At 40.0% G+C, this 18,931-nt stretch overlaps 1 protein-coding gene across 2 annotated transcripts; it reads right to left on the bottom strand.

The window, feature by feature from the left end:
- Positions 1–431: 431 nt before the first annotated feature.
- Positions 432–18,087, bottom strand: sla2 (Src-like-adaptor 2). 2 transcript variants are annotated; one of them, XM_017700961.2, is made up of 8 exons: positions 17,750–18,087; positions 11,571–11,705; positions 9,915–10,014; positions 8,933–9,019; positions 5,047–5,150; positions 3,974–4,123; positions 3,353–3,485; positions 432–1,409 (listed from the first exon to the last, which is right to left on the bottom strand). In XM_017700961.2, exons 2-8 carry the CDS (start codon positions 11,659–11,661, stop codon positions 1,277–1,279), a joined length of 798 nt encoding a protein of 265 aa, XP_017556450.1. In that variant the 5' UTR covers positions 11,662–11,705; positions 17,750–18,087; the 3' UTR covers positions 432–1,276. The 2 variants fall into 2 exon arrangements, with proteins under 2 accessions (XP_017556450.1, XP_017556451.1); XM_017700962.2 differs by having other exon boundaries at positions 3,353–3,482.
- Positions 18,088–18,931: the final 844 nt, after the last annotated feature.

Raw genomic sequence — 18,931 nt, 5'->3', positions numbered from 1 at the left:
CTCTCTGTCTCTCTCTCTCTCTCTCTCTCTCTGTCTCTCTCCCTCCCTCTCTCCCTCCCTCTCCCTCCTCTCTCCCTCCCTCTGTCTCTCTCTCTCTCTCCCCCTCTCTCTCTCTCTCTCCCTCCTTCTCCCTCCTCTCTCCCTCCCTCTGTCTCTCTCTCTCTCTCCCCCTCTCTCTCTCTCTCTCCCTCTTTCTCCCTCCCTCCCTCCCTGTCTCTCTCTCTGTCTCTCCCTCTCTCTCTGTCTCTCTCTCTCTCTGTCCCTCCCTCTCCTTCCCTCTATCTGTCTCGCCCTCTCTCTTCCTCTTTCTCTCCCTCTCTCCTCTGTCTCTGCCCCCTCCCTCCCTCCCTCCCTCATAACCATTTCCTGAACTGCGGGTTTTTGTATTTCTTCTCATTCGCATCACCCATGCAGAGAAGACCAAGAAGCGCTTTCACTTTTTCAAGCAGCCTTTAACACAAAACATGCTGTACAACCCAGCCCACATCCTACACGACACACATGGTGGATTTAAAGATGTACTGTATTTGCAAAGCTTACAAAGCATCAAATAAGATCTGTCAGTTAAATCTAACATGGATCCAATCTTTGGTGAAGATTCTTTAATAAATCAGTCAAAAATAAAAATAAAAATAAAATAGGAAGAAAAAAGTTCATGGGTCTCAAAGTCTTCTCAGTCTTTCACTTTGTGCTTCGACTCTCTGAAATCTCGCATCCACGGCGCCAAAACTCAGGTGCAGGGTGTAAACCGAAAAAGAGCCTCAGGAGGTGCGAGAGCAGCGGAAACGAGCGCTCGCCCAAACCAGCTGCTTTCCCCCTCCCACTAGCACAGCCTTCTCTCTCTGTCACACGCTCCCTCACTCACTCACTCACTCTCTCTCTCGGTTTCCTTTTTTCTTTCATGCCTCCAAGGAAAAAGTCCACACAGAAATCTGTGACGCGAACACCTCCAGCACCCACACTGGAACAAAAGTGACGATCTGTAAGAGATCGACTTGGACCTTCAAAGAAATGCGGCGTCTCTAAGATCGTCACACCACTACTGAACTACTGAGCAGTCGTCTTTACGGGACCACAGAGTACTTGTGGTCCGGCACTGGCTCTAGGTAATCCGTCTCAATTTGTCCTGCACTGCCCAAAGGCCTGGACTACACTGCGTCCATCCCCGCCGAGCTCAATCTGTCCGCATTTCGGCTCCACAGCTTCTCTCTGCTGTCAGTAGTAGTGCGTAAGAGTTCAGTCCTCTGCTCGTTCTCCTTCCTCACACTCGGTCGTCTCATGTGTCCCAGTTCCCGCTACATTCCCCGCATTCCTCAGTCATGTAAAGGTAGGAGCTGATAGCCTCTTTCAGGCCCTCGCTGACAAGTGACTCCTCCATCCCCTCCTTCTGAGGCCCAAAGATCATGGAGCTGTTAAAATGGATAAATAAATACTTCAGTTAGATAAGCATTTGCTTAGTTTCATCATTTCAGTGGGCCTTGTTGTACAAGTCCTGCTGTAAGTCCTAGTATTAACAGTAAATCAACACCGGAAAAGAATGCAGTTGAGATTCATTCAGCTCATGACATTAAACTAAGGACTCTCATTAGATCTCCAGGAAGAGTAGTGATGAAATTCCACTGGGAATGCAGTCATTAAGACGCTAACAAAGTCACTCAGAACAGATTAAAAGACTCCAGAAGTGTAAAATACACCAGAACGGTTCATAGTAGTGAATATTGCTGCTTTTCATTTTCCAGTTTTTGGCATAATCTGAAAAGGCCTGTTGCTCTTTTACATTGTGTGTAAATTTCATGATGAATGGACCAAGAGAAACGGCCCAAAGTGACTTGGAAAGACGTCTGGTTCCATTGACTTCCATTAAAAGTGAAGTAGGTTTTTTCCTTCTCCTGTAACGTCCCCATTTTGGAGATTTACTTCAAACAGGATTATCTGATCTGTTGTCTGATGTCTGAGACACTGTTTTACAGTAGATTACGGATTTTGGCCTAAAATCTACCTTTTTTAATCCTTTCATGGTGGAGATGTTCATGCGAGACACTATAAGGCGAAATAATTCTCAAAGACGTTTTTATTTTTGGTGGTGAAATAATGGATTTATCACTATTATCAACAATGTCCATGAAAGCCACGTGTAGACTCACTGGTCATTTTGGATAGTAAATAAAATGTTTAGTTTGTGCTCTAGACATTGTGACCTCTGGTTCCTCTGACCACTATTCTAAAGAAATCGGAGTCTGCCAGTTCATCTACGATACACCATTTTCCATCAAACCACTCGAAATGACACTGCTGATATCTCAGTGACTGAATTATACCGTCATTTGGAAAAATGAGTGGAATTCCCCTTTAATCACTGTGAGACCCTTTATGAGATTCTTCAATGGCGCCAATTAAAGATAGTTTCAGCAAAAACGTGAGCACAGCTAATAATGAATGAAAGATCGTAAGTGTAAATGTCTATTTTTAATTCTTAATCGTGCAAAGAATCCCTTCATTTTTAGCCGTCTTAGTGTTTAGTGCTGTCATCTGAGGCATCCCCTTCAAGTCAATCCACAAAATTATTTTAATTTTCTATTAATATTTATCAAAATAACTTTCCTGCTTTTATATATATATATATATATATATATATATATATATATATATATATATATAAAAAATTGTGTATGTTTATTTAAATATATATATATATAAAATTTGTGTATGTTTATTTAAGTGTATATATATATATATATATATATATATATATATTTAAATAAACATACACAAATATATTTATACATTTAAATAAATATACACAAATTTATATATATATATACATTTAAATAAACTATATAAATATATATATATTTGTGTATGTTTATTTAAATGTATAAATATATTTGTGTATGTTTATTTAAATATATATATATATATAAAATTTGTGTATGTTTATTTAAGTGTGTATATATATATATATATATATATATATATATATATATATATATATATATTTAAATAAACATACACAAATATATATATATATATATATATATATATATATACACATTTAAATAAACTATATAAATATATATATATATAAATAAAATATATAAATATATATATATATTTGTGTATGTTTATTTAAATGTATATATATATATATAAATTTGTGTATGTTTATTTAATATAATATATAATATATATATATATATATTTTTTTTTTTTTTTTTTGCGTGTGTTCATTTGCGTCTTGCTTCACTTCAATTGATTTACTTCATATTCAAAGCATATTCACTCGTCACTGGAATCCACTGGCTACAGTGATCATGTGTTCTCCTCCTTACTGACTGGCCTACTCGTTACTGACCTGCTGACATCTTTCCAGTTCAGAGTGGGCTTCCTGACTGCTACTGGAGGCGGACCGCTGACCACCGGAACATTGTTGGAACCTTGAATGAAGCAGGGTTCTCTCAGCAGACAGCACAAGCCCTCAGACACTTCTGAGCAAAAAGCACACACACACACACACACAGACGCGAACAATCCTGTTAGAGCCCCTAGTAAACATCCCAACGTTACAGTAAAAGAGTAAAAGTTAACACAAAATACTTAAAAGTCTATTGTACCTATTTACTCATGAGTAGAAAATATGACGCTGTTGTCGGGAGAAAACCTCGTATCTCCATTTTTGACTTTTTTTTTCGTTTTTGGCATAATTTGAAAACCCTTTACATTGAGTTTACATTTGAAAATGAAAGGACAAAAAAAACGACCCAAAATGACTAGGAAAAAATCTCTGGCTCCACTGACTTACATTAACAGTAAAGTAGGTTTTTTACTTGTCCTGTAAAGTTACTATTCTGGAGATACGAGGTTTTCTTCCGACAGCAGCTATGAGCAGATAAGGGGGAGGTGAAGTAATAAAAGCCTGGGTATCTACGTGTATGCTGTGTGAACTGTGTGTGTGTGTGTGTGTGTGTGTGTTTACCTGAGTAGTGCTCGACGAGATGTGTCAGAGAGGGGAAGGTAAGCCGGGGGGAGATGTAGTGCCAGCCGTTTTCTATGCGGTGGATGCGGTAGTGTTTGATTGAATGCCGCTCCAGTCTACTGCTCTTGCGCAATGAGAGAGTGTGAGCACCTGAGAAAGAGAGAGAGAGAGACAGAGAGAGAGCGACAGTTTTAACAATTTTAACAGTTACACCTTCTTGAGCTTCAATTCATCAATATTGTTTTTTAAATCAATCATCTAGAACTCAAAGCACCACAGAAGAGCTCGTCCTCACAGTCGTGTGTGAAGGCTGAGGTCATATTTTGAGGTAAAAACACGTTTTTCTGCATTTTTGACTACAATAATCTCTACATGCCTATAGAATATATGACAATGACATAAAGAAAACAAATAAATATTATAAAATATATAATAAAAGTCCCCAGGAGTCGTGTCACTGGTGTTACCGCCAAACAAAAAACTCTTATTCTGGAATAAAAGTCACACCGATGACGTCACTCGACCTCCTTTGACCTGTTTTCTGAGGATCTATGGAGAAAAGCTCATGGTGAGTCCACTGTGTCTCTCAGTTCTCAGAGATCTTCTCATTCAGCTCATGATCTCATACGGAGCTTTTAGCTGACGTCACTGGTGTGACCGACTTTATTCTGAGGTCAATGTGAAAAAATAGAAACACAAATGGATTAAATTCCATATTTTAGTGGACGTTCCCTGATGGACAGCGTGCGGTTTGATGTTCTGTGAAATGCGTTGATCATTAAAAACGTCTCTGGTGTTTCCTTTATTATGTGGAACACCAGAGACGGTCAGTAACACCAGTGACTCCTATGGAGAGACCGAGAAGTGGACGCTTCTGTAGAATGACCCAGAACTGATTTTATGGATAATTATTTATAGGGACTGTATTGATGATTACTGAGATATTTTGTGTGGATAGGGGTTTTTATGGGCTGTATGACTATATAACTGTTCATATGGATTGAATGGATAATGGTGCTTATAGACTGTATGTATAAGTAGTTATAGGGATTTTATGGCTCTGACAGACTTACCAGGTTCAGACTCACTCTCTCTGATGAGAAAGGAGCCAGGCTGGTTATAAGGGAGAAGAAGCAGTTCCTCTGCTTTTTGTCTGCTGAGTCCTACAAACTGCCACCTGTACACACACACACACACACATACACACACACAAATGTAATACGATTGTTAGTTACAGTACCAGTCATCAGATTTGGATGAAGTACACAATCCATGGACTTGAGTTAAAGGTGAAATATCACTCCAGTAAAAGTAGAAGTTCCTCCCTTTAGACCTCCACTTGAGTAAAAGTACTAAAGTATTTACCTTCAAATGTACTTAAGTATAAAGTAAAAGTACTAAAAGAGTAATTCTGGCTCTGATGTCCTGTTATCATTTTTATAACCAGACTGGCTTCATGAACTCATTTCAGGTGAAAGTCCTCCAGCGTCTCTCTTGGTAAACCAGTCTTTTAATAGAACGTCATTAATTAGTGACGCTGACGTCTATTAAAATGATCAGAAGCACAAAACACTGAAGGTAAACAGTTTCCATCAGGGAGAACCGAGTGGCTCTGAAATCACTTTTTACACACAAGCAAAGTTTCAGTTTCAGATTTATTTACAACTTAGTTCCAAGTTTAAGTTGAATAAAAACTGGCTTTAAACTCAGGATCACAGATGAGCTCCTTTACTATGTTGATCTGTAGGCGTCTGTTCATAAACATAAACCAGCCCAAACTCATTTACTATAAAATGAAATGGTGTTTGTAGAAATTCAGAAAAAAGCCGCGTCAGTCTCGACTGCATATGTGGACATATTTCTATATTGAGCTCTATTTACACAAAGTTAGGTTAGTTCATCATTTATGTTGAACAGACTCTCCCAAAGTTTTACGCTGCTGCGCTGACGTTGAACCGTGTGCTGCACTGGGTCGGTATGACCAACAGGTCAAAACCAGCTCTAAACAAAGTGACCGCTGGGCCCTGATTGGTGCTCTGGCTTTGCGCTTCTTTCGTTTTGACATGTGACGTTTTTATACACACAGAAACCAAAAGGAACGACAGATTTCTCAAAATGTAGGAGGAAAAAGTCGGATATTAGACTCTGAAATGTAGTGGAGTGAAAGGAAAAAGTCGCCCAGAACGGAGAAACTTCAGTACAGATACACCAATAATACAGAAACCCATTACATTTACCACCAACGCAAGTCGTGCACGTTATACTGCACCTGGGCTCACGTAGACTACAGACTTCCCGAACACTGACATTTAGAGACAGAAGCAGACAAAACACTACAGAACAGCGAACAATTCACAGTGTAAAAGCACAAAGGAGGATAAAAACAATGTGAGAGAAACTGAGAATTAATCAGAGGAAGGAAGAGAGGAGGAGGGAGAGGCAGATCAGGTACAGATAAACACTACATGAATGACTAGTCTGCAGAGCTGCTGTGGAGAACGAGCTGCATACATGGAAAGCAGTTCTCACTGTACACAGCTGTGAGCCCCCTTGGTTCCCCAAGACATGCCCACCCCCATGCGCTGTTTACCATCTTTCTCATTCACATTTCCTTTAAATACAACCCCATATTGGAAACTGTACTGGTGATTCAGTGCCCCCCCAGTGGAAGACCCTCGAATCACTCGATGACGATGACGTCATTTGTGTGATTACTGTAATATATCAGCACATGTCAGTGCTATAATACACCACCGACTCTACTGTACCATAAATAACATGATTAATCATGTTTTCCAGTGGCTGCACCAGCTGCTCAACCATAGGCTAGTTGTAATGTAAGTGTTTACTAAGTGCAGGTTTATGCATTACTGAGGACAACAAAACGTGTCCTTCTGCATCAACCCCTCACCCTCTGGCCTTAACCCAGCCCCCCCTTAGAACCCATGCGTCCCACTAAAGCTACTGGTTATAAATTAATATATAGAATAATAAATGTAAATAATAAACTACAATATGTACAAATGTATTTCGCTGTTGTCTGAACAAAACCTCGTATTTAAAAAATGAAAACTTTACAGGAGGAGGAAAAAACCTACTTTACTTTTAATGTAAGTCAATGGAACCGGAATTTTCTCCGAGCCATTTTGGGCCGTTTCTTTTGGTCCGTTCATCATGAAATTCACACACAGTGTAAAGAGCAACGGCCGTTTTTAAATTATATCAAAAACTGAAAAACGATAAAGATGGAGATACGAGGTTTTGTTCTAACAACAGTGATAAATAAAATTGGGGGGGATACCTAATTAAAACTTTATTAATTTTTAAAAAAACCCTCATGATTTACATATTTAGGCATCGCTATCTTCTTTGAGTAAAACAGAGCTGTTGATCAAACGAAGCAGAGGATCTCCGGTCCTGTGAAAGAATCTCAAGTAACCCTTCAGGGAAAATCGTAACTTTTCGAGCTGGATGCATTATAGAACTTCCCGGATCCAACGATCATGCAATAGAGGAGGAGCCTGTTTCCATTAAGGAGAATGGCACGTCATTAATTAGTGACGCTGACGTCTATTAAAATGATCAGAAGCACAAAACACTGAAGGTAAACAGTTTCCATCAGGGAGAACCGAGTGGCTCTGAAATCACTTTTTACACACAAGCAAAGTTTCAGTTTCAGATTTATTTACAACTTAGTTCCAAGTTTAAGTTGAATAAAAACTGGCTTTAAACTCAGGATCACAGATGAGCTCCTTTACTATGTTGATCTGTAGGCGTCTGTTCATAAACATAAACCAGCCCAAACTCATTTACTATAAAATGAAATGGTGTTTGTAGAAATTCAGAAAAAAGCCGCGTCAGTCTCGACTGCATATGTGGACATATTTCTATATTGTGCTCTATTTACACAAAGTTAGGTTAGTTCATCATTTATGTTGAACAGACTCTCCCAAAGTTTTACGCTGCTGCGCTGACGTTGAACCGCGTGCTGCACTGGGTCGGTATGACCAACAGGTCAAAACCAGCTCTAAACAAAGTGACCGCTGGGCCCTGATTGGTGCTCTGGCTTTGCGCTTCTTTCGTTTTGACATGTGACGTTTTTATACACACAGAAACCAAAAGGAACGACAGATTTCTCAAAATGTAGGAGGAAAAAGTCGGATATTAGACTCTGAAATGTGGTGGAGTGAAAGGAAAAAGTCCAGAACGGAGAAACTTCAGTACAGATACACCAATAATACAGAAACCCATTACATTTACCACCAACGCAAGTCGTGCACGTTATACTGCACCTGGGCTCACGTAGACTACAGACTTCCCGAACACTGACATTTAGAGACAGAAGCAGACAAAACACTACAGAACAGCGAACAATTCACAGTGTAAAAGCACAAAGGAGGATAAAAACAATGTGAGAGAAACTGAGAATTAATCAGAGGAAGGAAGAGAGGAGGAGGGAGAGGCAGATCAGGTACAGATAAACAAATGGAAAAACTTCAGTACAGATACACGAAAAACTACTTAAGTACAGAAACCAATTACATTTACTGAGTTACTGTCCACCTCTGGTAATAACAGCAGCAGTGGCTACCAGACTAACGTTGGTAAGAAGCCACCAACACCTTGATCTATTCTTACACAGCACGCAATACAGAGAACAGTGTCAGACGCTACCTAAGCAAGTCTCCATAACCAGACGTGATTACGTGGTCTGACATGCTATTGACGCAGGTGTGTAGTGATTTGGAAGCTGCTATTTGGAGGGTACAGTCTTCTACTGCTTGCTACATTAGTATTATAGGCTCCACTGCTAAACCGAAGTGGGCCCCAGTTACTTTGGCTGTCCGGCTGCATTTAAGGTAACAAATCTGCGAAAAGCGTCACTTTCCTGTTATTAGAGGTAAAGTCAGCTGCCACATTAGACCACTTTTCATGTTCAGTGTAAAACTAGAGCTGTACCTGTTGAAGACTTTCGCTGTGTAGCTGCTGGGGATGTAGCTCTCGTTTCCTGTGGCTGAGGAACTGACTTTCCACCACTCTCCCTCACTGCAACACACAAACACAGCAGCTTTTTAGTGCTATTCAGTTTAGCTCTAGTGCAATCGGTCCCACTTTACATCAAGTGTCTCTAATAACTGCGTAGTTACACTTTAATACCACATGCAACAACACTGAGTCAGGCACTGTTACAGATGCATTATAGAAGTACAGCCTGTGTAATTACACAAGAGGATCTTCTACACAGGAACTGTCTAGCGTAGTGTTACAGTTACACTTTAAATTAAGCGGACAGGTCCTGTGTAGTTGTTATGTAGGTACTGTATATTAATGCAGTGGTTATACAGACGCTGCTTTGGGGGAAATGCAGCGTTTAATTAGTGTTATAACAGTTCCAGGTTAATATAAGGGGGCATCTGCTGGTCCGTCACATTACAGACTGGTTTACAGCTGAAACTGGTTCCAGTGTCTCAGCACTGCCAACATAAACACTGGCTAAATGTTAGAACAGCTGGCAGATACAGTCTGAATAATGTCTAATGGAAGTTATTATATATTTCCTTTTACTGCTGGAAAAGACGTGCTGCTCTAGTCTGATTATGAATGTAATTACATGTGTTATTACCCTTGTGTAATTACATGAGAGAGAATCAACTGTTACAACTATTAAGATACACTTGTGTAATTAAATGAGGCAAAACTGAAGTTAATACATGTTTAATTACACAAGCTGTACGTCTGTACTCCCTCAGTAACACTGACTAAGTATTAGTAGTTACATTGTTGTTGCACATGTTGTTCACATGTAACTACACAGTTATTAGAGACACTCAATCTAAAGTGGGAGCGTGCGGTTCATATATCCTCTGACCTGCAGAAACTCAGTTATAACAACACACTGGCCCAGATAATAGGCTAGTAAGAGTTTTAGTCGGGATCTTACTCAGACAGCACATTGAGTCTCTCCCCAATCCTAATGCTGCACTCCGACGGACCTCCTGACGGGTAGTCAAACAGGGCCACCACTACATACCTGCCGTTATCTGTCGAGAGAGAGAGACACAGAGACTGAGATAAGCAAAAACACGGTGCCGCAGCCTCGTCGCCTCGCCACATCACTGCTGCGCTTCATGCTGGAACGCGTCTTCACATCTCCTCATGCTTCTCTCCAACACAAACATGCAGATTTTTGATTCCAAGCAGCAAAGGAAGCGCAATGGTCTCAGATCAGAAAGATCAAAAGTGGAATTTTTATCACGTGTAACTGTGTAAACGTTACAGCCTCTACAGTGAACACACTTCTGCACACTCCGACACACAATCACGGCCAACTTGCCGAATTTAACATACAGGGAACATGTGCAGAGGTTACGGCGCACAGGTTTCATTTTCATGATGAAATAAATAAACAGAAATCACATGAAGTCACGCGCACCAACGTTAGCAGAAAGAGTGGCATGTTTAAACAGGGGAGGCGTTCGCTCGTCTGAAAATCAATACAGCAAACTCCATCTGGGTGTGTTCAAACGTCTGCACTCGCCCTTATTTTCAACCTAACCTCTGTCTGCTGTGGTTGTAGCATCCCATTAAATACCACATATAACATCTGTCAGGAAATGTGCTGAATTAGTTTTCAGTTATACAAAACAACGTCTCGGCAGATAAACACATAAAATGACACAAAAGCTTGGAATAATTAAGTTTGGAATAATTAAGAAGTCCAGACTGATGAGCTCAGCTGTAGATGATTCTGAAATGGCTGAGAAAGCTGTAAGTATCCCATCGGGAACGCGCGATGATGAATCCTGAGATTCTGGAAGGAATTTTTAGTTTTTTTTCTGCTTTTGATAGATTTTGAAAACGCCTGTTGTTCTTTACATTGTGTGCAAATTTCAAGAAGAAGGGACCAAAAGAAACGACACGAAATGACGTGGAGAAAATTCTGGTTCCATTGACTTGCATTAAAAGTAGAGAATGTTTTTTTCCTTCTCCTGTAAAACTTGTATTTAAAAAAACTTCCAAATACATTCAAAAATTATTTTTGCATATAAAAATATGAAACCAATCATTTAATTAAAATGGAATAAAATTATGTATGTATTATTTTTTTATTTATAAATTCTTTTTCCATTCATTTTTCCAAGCCGCTTCTCCGCCAGGGTCGCGGGGGGGTGCTGGAGCCTATCCCAGCGGTCATCGGGCGGAAGGCAGGATACACCCTGGACAGGTCGCCAGTCCATCGCAGGGCAGACAGACAGACACAGACAGTCACTCACACCCAGGGGCAATTTAGCACATCCAATTGGCCTGACTGCATGTCTTTGGACTGTGGGAAGAAACCGGAGAACCCGGAGGAACCCCACGCAGACACGGGGAGAACATGCAAACTCCACACGGAGTTACAGGTTATTAAATAATGACCGTTTTCTCCCCATCATGAGTGACACCCGCTGAAGGCAACAGTAGCCTCATAATACTACCTTGGGCTTTACACCTAATTCTTCTCCTTGGTTGCACTTCCAGCTTTGCTTTAAGGTTCTTGCGACGTTCCAGAACTGCATGCATGTCATATGTGTGGTAGCGTATGTGTGGAACTCACCCATGGCGTGGGGCTCAGCAGGCTCCTCCTGGTTCAGCAGGACAGCATGAGAGTTGCTTCCACGCCGGCCTTTACTGGGCCTACTGCCCATGCTAGTCCAGAGCGCTTATGGGTGGAGGTCAGAGGATCTGCAGGCTGGAGACAGAACAGCACATTGAGGGGGCAGTTTCAGTTCATTTCCTTCCACAAAAGAGTTTTCATCTGAATGCACGTCTGCGGTCGTTTCCACATCAAGCCAAAGGCACGTAAAGGCAATTTTGCCACAAAGAATGAAAACGAATTTGGAAAGAAAACAAGGTAAACTTTTATTATTACCGGTATTAATGTGTCTTTCATCAGAATAACAATGACCATAAATACATTCATGAACTGACGCAGGGCCTGGATAATAACTGAGCTTCGGCAATGGTGACTTTAATATGTTTATTGGCATTTATTCTAATATTATTCAAATATAATATAAAGGTAAACAGCTTTCCATGTTTAATATTTTTAATATATTTACTGCCTAAAACACTTACTTGCACAATACTATATAATTCAAAAAAGATATGATGATCTGAAAGCGTATGCATAAATGAATAAATTAAATCTGTTCCCAAGAAAAATATAAATATTGAAATCATATTTACTCAGTTACTGAGTTTCTTTCACACGGTCAAGTGCACATCCTGTATATATTGCACATCTTTCCGCGTACCTTGCTCTAGTTTAATTAATTTATTTGTCAATTATTTTATCTTAATCATTTTTGCTTATTTAAATATTTTTCATTGAGAAAATGAGCACACATCCTCTACAGAGAACACACATTTTAACGCACAATTACTGTTTATTTGCAGAATTTCACATATTGGAAAAGGGTAAACATAAAATGTGGCTTGTGCAAAAGTTATGGCGCATTTTAAACTCAGCAAGTAAATAGAAACTGTCCACTAAAATGTGCAGAAAAATGCAAAGTGCTGGGTTTTGGTTCACTGCTCATGATGTGCTTTCATTAAGAAATTTAACAAAGCATGTAATTCTTATATACATATATACTGTCTATATTCCTGTGCTTGGATATACAAATTGAAACATCACAGGCCTGTTATACAAAGTTCATAACAAGCTATTTTGGGGAAAAAACCTTTAAAGAATTTTTTTTTTTGCACAATTACTGTTTATTTGCAGAAGTTAACACATTGGAAAAAACGTTAAACATGAAATGTGGCTTGTGCAAAAGTTCTGGCACATTTTAAACTAAATAGATTTGCAGAAAAAGGCAAGTTACCACCTTCAGCGCACTTAAGTGCTTTTTGTTCTTTTCCTTGTTTTTTCGTTTTACTCGTGATATTTCATGTCTATTGCCTATATTGTTGGTCTGTTCTGGAAGCTCTGTGAAGCAACTTCGAGCTGTGGAAAGGGAACTTCTAAATAAATCCTATTCTTACTTTTAGTAGCAAAATATAAAAGAGAGGTTTTGATTTCATATCACTGCATTTCCCCAAGAACAGCTTGTTCTCGGAAGAAAACCTCGCATCTCCATTTCTGACTTTCATCTCATTTTTCAGTTTTTGACATCATTTGAAAACACCTGTTGTTCTGTACGTTGTATGTAAATTTCACGATGAATGGACTAAAAGAAGCGACCCAATATGACCTGCAAAAACGCCTGGTTCCATTGACTTCCATTATAAGTTGAGCATGTTTTTTCCTTCTCCTGTAAAGTTGAGGTTTTGGAGATGAGGTTTCCTTCAGACGACAGCGATACATTACATGCAGCATTACACACGTCGGATGTCATTCAAAAATGTGGAAAATGGAAAAGAAATAAAGAAACAAACTAAATGAAACGAGTAAAAGCCTTTCACGACCCTGCGGTCCCCTCGCACGAAGGCTCAAAGCCGCAAAGCCGAATCTAAACTACATTTCCTTTTCAAAACGACTTCAAACGGGTTCAAATGGCTTCGTTCCATCCGTTAATCACGAAAATATTAACGATGATCTTTTCGTCTCTGGTTTTTTTGAACAATAGGAGGAAGGATGTTGAAAAACCGCTTCTTCACTTGGACCAACACTTTCCAACCACAGTTTCAATATCACAAACAGATCACTCTTAGGAGGAGAAAGAGGCCGAGCTAAAAATAGAGAGAGCAATGCTGACACCCGACCACTGTGAGCAAAAACACCTATGCAGCCAAACTGCAGTAACAGTCAGTTTTCATTACCTTGTTACCTGCGTCAACGGCAGTAACCCTTTCGCTGCTTCATTAGCAATAAACTGTCTGGTTTTCATGCTTCTGACCCACATAGCAGCCAGAGAGGAGTACAGACGAGTAAAGCCGCAGGCGAACGCTGAAGCGGCTGCTGCCGAGATGTTTCCTGTAACTGTTGTGATCATCAAGAGTCTGAAGAAACGAATTGGAGTAATTTGAGAGGTTTTTTTTTCGGGGACTGCGAGAGCGCTTGATAAAAATAGTTCTACTGCAGCAGTCGGTGCTCAGTTTTCAGAGTAACACACCTAATAACAGATTAGACCAATTTTGACAGTTTATTTACAATTTCTGTTGATTTTCTATTTGTTTTAAAATTATTTTTATGCCCTTAAAAGCCCAAGACCCACCGGCAGGCCTAAAGCTTTACTCCACACAGTCAGTTTGCATTGAAGTCCCTGTAGTTACTGAAAAATTAACCTTAGTATGTAATCAGTCTGGGATTTTAAAGGGCTAAACACTGCCACCTTACTAAGAAAGAGCAGTGGTGGACAGTAACTGAGTAACTGAGTAACTGAGTTTCTGTACTTTAGTATTTTTTGGTGTATCTGTACTGAAGTTTCTCCGTTCTGGGGACTTTTTCCTTTCACTCCACTACATTTCATGAAGCCAGTCTGGTTATAAAAATGATAACAGGACATCAGAGCCAGAATTACTCTTTTAGTACTTTTACTTTATACTTAAGTACATTTGAAGGGAAATACTTTAGTACTTTTATTCAAGTGGAGGTCTAAAGGGAGGAACTTCTACTTTTACTGGAGGAATATTTTACCTTGGGTATCTACTTTAACTCAAGTACCTGGTTTGTGTAGTTCGTCCACCGCTGGTTATACTAACTACTTTTACTTTTTACATATTTTATTTATTATTTATTTATTTTTTTGCCTGTTTCACAATGTGCTGCACTACAGTCCCCAGAATGCACTGTAACTGTAATGTGCTCTGACCCTATTACTCCAAAACAGTCTATGGGACGGCGGTTACACCTCAGCTCTACACAATTCTACACAGTTCCACACCAGTTATATCACCAAAATGCATTTCAGCTGCAGGTCAACCAACATAAACACCCAGGGTCAGCTCAGCAGCTCAGAAATCGAGTCCAGGTCTTAATAAACGTGTGGCAAAGGAAGGATCCCAGGTGTCCAGTTCAAGACAATAGGTAGTTTTAAAAGACTGAGGTCCTGGGGTCTTTTAAATGTTGAGTATTTCAGGTGTCCATGTAATATTTCAAGGTCCACTACGAGTGACTGTACTTTACTGCTTATTTTGAATAAACAATGACCAGTTCGAGTTCCAGCGCAACAATAACTCAAATAAAAACGTTTTTTTCTGGCCCACAGATTTGATGAGATTTTTCAATATGACCCTTTTAGTGGTGAGTTTGACACTCCTGCTCTAATGCATTGAGGCTGACCCAATGCAGAGCAGATGAGCTTATGGTCACCTGGTATGACAGATGGGTCTCACTGAGCCATCAGGTTCTCCAGGTCCAAAAACACTGGCCTCACAGCAGAGAGACTGAAATAACCCACGCCCCACTGACCACTACATTACCCTACATGCAAACACATGCTGGCCGGCCAATGAAGGACTCTAGCTAACAAACTGAGCGTATTCCTATACAAGGACACTTTCCGACCTATGCACAGTCTGTTTCTTTGATATTAATGTAGTTTACAGTTTAGATTTTATTTTAATTATTAAATAATATCCGGAACCACGTGGATAAATATCGTGATCAGAACATTTCACCACATTCACTACTGAACAGCAGACACGAGGCATCACGCGCACATTGTTTCACAAACATCAAAGGGAACCGCACTGAAGCCACTCAACAAAAAACACTGTTCAAAGGTTCTTCAGTAAAGACAACAGGTATACGTGCTCAGTAGCTCCACACTCACTTAAAGGCGTAAAGAACCTTCGGAGAACATTAAGGTTCACCAATTTTTCTTCCTAGAAACTTTGCTATGTAGAGGTTCAGTGAACGTTAAACAGGTTCTTCACAGGTTCTCCTTTCTCAAAAACGGCTCTCTTAAAAACCATCCGTTGAAAGGTTCTTTAGGGAACCAATACTGGTTCCTCTATGGTGTTGCGCATCGTACCAAAGATGTACGTAGAACTTAGACAACTCAAAGAACCACATGAATACTGTAATTCGGCTATGTGCATGGACTAAGGTTTCGATTATGTAAATCTGCTCCATAGGGTTCTTTAAAGAACCTCTCAAAGGGGTTCCACGGTAGCCAGAACTTTTTTTGGTTTTATAGGAAAAACCTTTGATTGGTGTCGAGCGTTTACATTACAGGGAGGTTCTTCAAAATTTCCACAGGTTCTTTACACTTGCACATCTCATTTATAAAAGGGTAAACCTCTCGAAAGGTTCTTTAGGGAACCAATAGTGGTTCTTCTGTGTTATCATGCACAAGTACCCGGGATGTACATAGAACTTAGACAACTCAAAGAACCATATAAATACTATTATTTGGTTATGTGTACGAAGTAAGGTCTCAATTATGTAGGAACTGCTGTATATGGTCCTTTAAAGAACCTTTCAATGGAGTTCCACTGTAGTCAGAACCCATTTTGGTACAACACAGAACCTTTTTTTTTGCTAAAAATGTAGCCAACAGCATCTTCACTCTTAAAAATAAAAATATATACATTTTCCTAAAAGGTTCTGCCTTAGCTGTTCAGTTTTATAGGAAAAACCTTTGGTTGGTGTAGAACGTTCATATTACATGGAGGTTCTTCAAACTTTCAACAGGTTCTTTACACTTGCACATCTCATTTATAAAAGTCTAAATGCCTTAAAAGGTTCTTTAGGGACCCAGAGGTGGTTCTTCTGTGTTATCGTGCAAAGTACAACTCAAAGAACCATATGAATACTGTAATTTGGTTATGTGCCTGGAACACAGTCTCAAATATGTAGAAACTGCTGTATATGGTTCTTTAAAGAGCCTTTCAAAAGGGTTCCATGCTCAATAGTTAAACACTCTTATTTAAAGGCTTAAAGAACTTTTTCTTCTTATATGTTCTTCCTAGACACTTTGTCATGCAGAGGTTCAATGCACTTCAAAAAGGTTCTTCACACGTCTTTGCAAAAATGGTTCTCTTAAAACCATCCACTGGAATAATGGTTCTTCTGTGTTATCATGAAGAACCATATGAATACTGCAATTTGGTTATGTGCATGAATTAAGGCCTCAATTATGTAGAAACCGCTGTATATGGTTCTTTAAAGAACTTTTCCAAAGGGTTCTGCTGTGGTCACATCCCATTTGGTACAATATTTTTTGCCTCACTCTTAAAAACTAATTTTACCTATCTGGTTCTCGGCCTAGCTGAACAGTTTTATAGGGAAACCAGAACCTTTACATTACATGGAGGTTCTTCAAACTTTAATCCGGTTCTTTATTTTCTGGCACTTTGAATGACAGCGGTGTCTGAAAGGTGCCATATAAATAAACCCGCCTTGCTTTACACTCGTTTATAACAGTGCAACTCACACAAAAGGTTCTTTATGGAACCAAAACTGCATTTTCTTGCACAGCATCGCTCCAAAGAACCATTCTGGCTCAGTTTGGGAGTTTGGACTTTTTTTTGTTTTTAGATTGTCGTTGAAAGAAACCGATGTCGCCGAGATCAAATCAGCTGCGGCGATTCTGAAGCAGCTTTCGAGGCCTTTCCTCAAACAGAGCGTTTAACACGTGACGGGCTTGAGAAGTGGATCTTTCTCTTTAAGTTCATGCATGAAACAGAACAAACAAGTAAGAGCTTTGCTTGACTGAAGATAAGAATCACTACCAATACATTCTGTATTCTCAGTTCTTCTCCACAAAAGCCTTTTTCGTATTTCAGCCGCACATCAAGCAAAACAAACGAGCGAGAGGAGAACTGGTTTCAGGTTATACTCACCTCATGTTCCTTTACCAGGCTTTGATACCAGTCTGCCGTCCTTCAACGCTGAAGACCACCCGGTATGTGCTGTGCAGTACGGCTGGGTCTGAAGCCCCTCTGTGTGGTGGGTATCTAACAAAAGGCCTTCAAAAAACAACCCGGTCCAGATGCTCCTCGCGGAGTCGCCTTTTGAAGCTTATCTCCAGTGAGAGGTGATGTTTCTCCTCAAGTGAGCTAGAAGTTCAGGCCTGAATGAAAGTGCTGTGTGATGAAGCTTCCTGCCTAGATCTATAGGTGCTGTGAGAAGATCCTGCTGCGGTTGGGGCTCAAACATCTGATACACACTGAGACAGGCAGAGTGTTTTATGTAGCGCACACACACACACATACACACACACACACACACACACAAACACACACCATGCACCAGCAGCAGCTTCCTGTGACGAACAGGTCTGATTGACACCCAGACATTGACGCACAGATGAGTCTGAAATTGCAGAAGAGAGGAATGTGTTTATGTTTATTGGCCCTCGCATCAATTTCTCACACCTGCATAAATTATGAAGCAGATTCACAGCAATCACTGAATTATTTATAATTATTTATTAATGAATTGTGGCCGTCACTGTTGATTATATAGGTAATCGGGGGTAATCCACCCTGGGGCTGACAGGGGTCAGGATTCGGTATTCTCACGATGTTTTGAAGCTATAGAGTATAATCACAGCGCCGTGCAGCTCAATAACACCAATGCTGGAAGACGGCAGGAGCGCTGGAGTGAGTTGGTGGTTGGTGCCAGTCATTTGCAAACACTGTGTCCACTCACTGTCCACTCTATTAGACACTCCTACGTTATCGCAGATGTAAAGTCAGAGACGACCGCTCATCTGCTGCTGCACCGTTTGCGTTGGTCATCCTCTAGTCCTTCATCAGTGGTCACAAGTGAGACATTTTACCATTTCATGAAAAACATCAACTCGTTTAGAGCTTGATGGCAGCAACGCATCTCAAAAAAGTTGGGACAGGGGCAACAAAAGGCTGGTAAGTGGTGCTAATAAAAAACAGCTGGAGGAGCAGTTTGCAACTCACTCACATGACCGAGTATAAAAAGAGCATTTTAGAGAGGCGGAGTCTCTCAGAAGATAAGATGGGCTGAAGTTCAGCAACCAGAGAAAAACTTTGAACTTCTCTTTCAAA

The sequence above is a fragment of the Pygocentrus nattereri genome, chromosome 9 (assembly GCF_015220715.1).
Source record: "Pygocentrus nattereri isolate fPygNat1 chromosome 9, fPygNat1.pri, whole genome shotgun sequence".
Classification (NCBI taxonomy): domain Eukaryota; kingdom Metazoa; phylum Chordata; class Actinopteri; order Characiformes; family Serrasalmidae; genus Pygocentrus; species Pygocentrus nattereri.
Note: the sequence above shows the minus strand (reverse complement) of the source record. Positions and strands in the feature narration are given on the sequence as shown.

Bases quoted from the DNA above. Each gene is read 5' to 3' on its own strand.
- sla2 (XM_017700961.2), bottom strand. From the start codon at position 11,661: ATGGGCAGTAGGCCCAGTAAAGGCCGGCGTGGAAGCAACTCTCATGCT. The intron at 3,486-3,973 runs GTAAACACACAC...CTTTTTGCTCAG, and splicing joins TCTCGTCGAGCACTACTCAG to AAGTGTCTGAGGGCTTGTGC. The intron at 1,410-3,352 runs GTCAGTAACGAG...CCATTTTAACAG, and splicing joins AACTGGAAAGATGTCAGCAG to CTCCATGATCTTTGGGCCTC.